Below are 3,997 nucleotides of genomic sequence, written 5' to 3' on the forward strand. Positions count from 1 at the left end.
GCGGTGGACGGGACCGGAATGGCAACTCTCCTTGATGAGTCCCGAGAGCTGGTCCCGACGGCGAGTACCGGTGGCTCATGATCTCCTGGATTACGCGCGGAGCGACACGCTCCAACACGTTGACCAAGTTTTCGAGTGGCGATGTAGCGAGTGAGCCACCAAGTAGTTGATCTCCTGCCGCAGTCCCTCGGTGCGTTCCTCCGACGGGGCGAGAGGTCTATCCCATCGAGTGCACCTTGCGGTGAGAATCCCTTCCATCTGATGCCATGGGAACGGGTTCTCTGAAAAGAGCCGATGAGGTCGGCTTCGAGGGTGGCCTTGATCTCGTTGTATTGCTTCTTGAGCTCGTCAGGCAGCTCCTCGTAGGTGACTGGCGTGCCGTCCGCCATCTCAGATGTAGATGGCGATGTGGTTGATGTAGACGATTGTCCCACCGGGCGTGCCAGAATGTGTTGACTGCCAAAACCCACCGGCGGGCAGCGGCCTTGTCAACACCGTAGAGCCGGGAAGAGCCTAGAGCTGCGGCTGGCTGAGACCCCTCCGAGCGACGGCCCGCAATGCTCTTCCGGTCACACGCGGCGATGCGAAGTGCAGGGCGTGCCACCTGACCTATACCCGGTCGTGGAAGGTGATGGGGATGCCTCGCTTAGTTTCCTGCAGGGCATACATGTAAACGTTAAATACGAGCCTCGATCGGCTCTTAGGTTATCCTGTGAATCGGCTCAAAGAGCCGATCCACCCATGATTCGTACGGGGTGCACGAATACTTGGTGGTCCTGCTTGATCAAGATAAAGCTAATAAGATCTACGACGATTTAGGGTTTTCACCGCATAATCGGATCATCCTACTCCGAGGTTGGGCCTCGCGGCCACGCACGGTGCTCGTAAGCCGATCCTAAACAAGGCCTAAAAACCAACATGAAGTTGATCCTCGGAACATCCTGTTTAGGACTTGCGAACGCCACCCTACGTGCCACTGGATCCTCCCCCTTTGTAAGGCCTAACTATTGCAGATATTAAACTAATCCTTGTAGAACAAGGAGCAGTCGTAATCGGATCAGATCTACTAAATAATGATCAAGCGGGGTGCCGCCCCCACACCTGAGATAGGTGTGAGGGCGGCTAGATATGCAAGGGTTGCACTACGTAAGCATGCTTAAACGAAGAACAATGCTAACCCTAACACATCTATGATAACTACGTTGCTCGCTATCAAAAGCGCTTCAGAACGAGCAACGCATGAACAACGTGGGGCTTGTGCTGCCTAGATCGCAAGATGCGATCTAGGCAGCATGTCGCTTACCTGATAGAAACCCTCGAGACGAAGGAGTTGGCGATGCGCCGAGATTGGTTTGTTTGGGGTTGAACGTGAGTTGTTGTTTATTCCATAAACCCTAGGTACATATTTATAGTCCAGCGGACTTTCTAATGTGGGAATATCCCATCGTGCACGATACAAACTCTAACTTTTATCTAAGATAATAAACTACTAAATAAAGATACACGGGCAATTCAGCCCAAACCCTTCGCGCCAGGCCGCTTCAGAAATCTTCCACGTGTAATCTTCCCCACCTCTGGATTTGTCCAAAATCTGGTGATAACAGGCTACCACATATTTTGGGTTTAGGGATTTAATCAAAATTATGAGAAAAATTATGAGAGAACCCTCGTGGGTATTTACAAATCTTTGGTTTAACATCTATGTTATTTTTCTACGAAAACCTTCAGAAAAGTAGAAGCTTGTGTCCTCGAAGAAGAAAGAGTTTAAATATCTCAAAAATTTGCTCGTTTCTTTTAAAATTATTTTGTATCGCTAAAATCAGCCCATATATGTATCTCTACCATGTATTATTTGCTACTTTAAATAAACATGGTATCAAACGTCTTGGGAGCTGAACGGAGGAGCGTGGGCATGTGAGTGCATACATGGCAGGCTGGGAGGAATAGTATGACGATGTAAGTTATTTTTCGTTAATGATGCGAAAATAATGAATTCACCGATCAAGTCTCTTCCGTCTATATGATCTATCCTATCCTCGATCACCTCCAAATTGGGGTGCAAACAAATATTGTTACTACTACTACTACAGTAGATGTGAGCTAGCTTGGATGAAGCTTTGTTGCAGCTAGCATGCGACTAGTGAGCAGTACTAGTAGCAAGCTGACTTAGCCTATCGATCTATAGCTAACTCACTCTCAATTTCTTTGCTCCTCCTATCACATCTCATCAATGCCAGATGTGTACATATACGGCTTACAAATTTGGTCAACCCTGCAGACGGAGATGCATTCAAAGGTGGTTTGGGTGGTTGTTGAAGAGATCCCAGTAGTATGGCGTGGACGGCGACGGCGCAGCTGCAGCTGGGAAGTACTGTAACGACGACGACATTGGAGGAGGAGCTGCACCGGCAAACGCGCCGTGGTCGCCAGGGAATGCCGGGCTGATCAGCTCGCCGAACAGGTTGATGCCGCCTGCGCTGCCGGACGGAGGGGAGAAGAAGCCCGGCGGGATCGCCGGCAGAGACCCCGGCACGGGAGACAGGATGCTCGGCAACGGCGGCAGCCCCCCACGATGAACGCCGGTCCGCGCGGCTGGCTGCGCCGACGCCTGCTCGATGGCGGCGAGGCGGGCGGCGGGTGAGTGCTGTAGCTGGAGCAGCGCGCCCTCCTGCGGCTGCTGTGCTGCAGCAGAAGCAGCAGCTGCTGCTTGGACGTGGAACGGGAACGGCAGCGCCGGCGGGAGCATGGAGGACGACGGCTGGTGCGGGAAGAACGGGAACGGCGGCTGCTGCTGTGGCGGTGGCGGCGGGAGAGACGAGGAGGAGGAGGCGCCGGTGAGGCGCTGCACGACGGACATGAACTCGGCGGGGTGGGCGTGCACGACCTTGGGCGACACCGTGTAGATGATGACCGGCTGCCGCACCTGCGCCGTAGGCTTCCTGATCCTGTGCGAGTCCTTGTGCACCCTCAGCGGCGTGGGGCGCGGGCCCTGCAGCTGCAGCTCTCGGCCACCACCGCGCTGCGGCGAGGAGGAAGAGGTCGTCGTCGGGGCAGAAGCGGAGTGCTCCATGATCGATCGTGTCGATGCCAAGGTGGGCGACGTAGCTTCGAAGTAGTAGAAGCTGATCGATCGGTCAGTGAGAAACGTTCAAGTGTCAAAATGAGGCGGCAGCAAACGTACGTGTCTCCTGTCTAGTGGAGCATGCATATATAGAGGTGGCGGCTGAAAGTTATCAGTGACGACCGAGCTCGGGATGCTATTTAGAGATGGAAGAAGAGCTAGTACTTAATTGAGAAAAGGTAGGAGCAGGATTTACTTGGATTTGATGGTGCGAGTTATGGGCGTGTAACGGGTCAAGAAAGCACTCAATTGCAATATAGTACAAGGCGATCGAAGAAAGTTTTTCGCTTTGAACACGTCCAAGCAACCAAAGGTGACGGGTGCATGCATGGGATGGCGCCAATTCTGGATGGCTGCGGTGCAATCCTATTCTGTTTCTTGCCTATCTGAGATTTGACTAGAACTGACTGAAGAACCAGGTCAGAGACATGTTCGTATCTCAAGCTCTCCTTCTATTGCGGCTAGTTCCTCTGTCGTTTTCTAGCTACAACAGCAGAAGGCTCCTCGATTCAGCTCCTAGATACGATCGTTCAGGCTAATCTTTTCTAGAATTAGTCACGTGGTCCACTACTTAACAATATTTTATTAGAGGGATTTGCTAGTTCTCAGCTAGTCCGTGCTCAGTTAAGTCCTACACCATTTGGTTGCAGTCGTGATTCATTCATATGAATTGCAAGTTGGGTTGTAACTGAGTTTTTTTTTCCAGTTGCAAACGAAGTTGCAACTTTTTTTTAGTTGCAAGTGGAGTTGCAACTATAAAAAATTATCTGGGCCGTTAGATTTGCTTTGTCGTGCTAGTCATCAGTTGCAACACGAGTTGCAACTAATGACCGAGAACAAAGTTAGTTCTCAGTCGAGTGAGAAATAGTCACACTC

At 51.4% G+C, this 3,997-nt stretch overlaps 1 protein-coding gene across 1 annotated transcript; it reads right to left on the minus strand.

The window, feature by feature from the left end:
- Positions 1–2,290: 2,290 nt before the first annotated feature.
- LOC124656915 (protein MKS1-like) lies at positions 2,291–3,070 on the minus strand. The gene is made up of 2 exons (XM_047195567.1): positions 2,778–3,070; positions 2,291–2,642 (listed from the first exon to the last, which is right to left on the minus strand). Exons 1-2 carry the CDS (start codon positions 3,068–3,070, stop codon positions 2,291–2,293), a joined length of 645 nt encoding a protein of 214 aa, XP_047051523.1.
- Between the last annotated feature and the right edge of the window lie 927 nt (positions 3,071–3,997).

Source organism: Lolium rigidum, chromosome 1 (genome assembly GCF_022539505.1).
Source record: "Lolium rigidum isolate FL_2022 chromosome 1, APGP_CSIRO_Lrig_0.1, whole genome shotgun sequence".
NCBI classification, from domain to species: domain Eukaryota; kingdom Viridiplantae; phylum Streptophyta; class Magnoliopsida; order Poales; family Poaceae; genus Lolium; species Lolium rigidum.

What these genes read in the sequence shown, in the direction of transcription:
- LOC124656915 (XM_047195567.1), bottom strand. Translation starts at nt 3,070, where the DNA reads ATGGAGCACTCCGCTTCTGCCCCGACGACGACCTCTTCCTCCTCGCCG. An exon ending in CCACAGCAGCAGCCGCCGTT is followed by an intron (nt 2,643 to 2,777) that starts CCCGTTCTTCCC and finishes CCAGCTACAGCA; the next exon opens with CTCACCCGCCGCCCGCCTCG.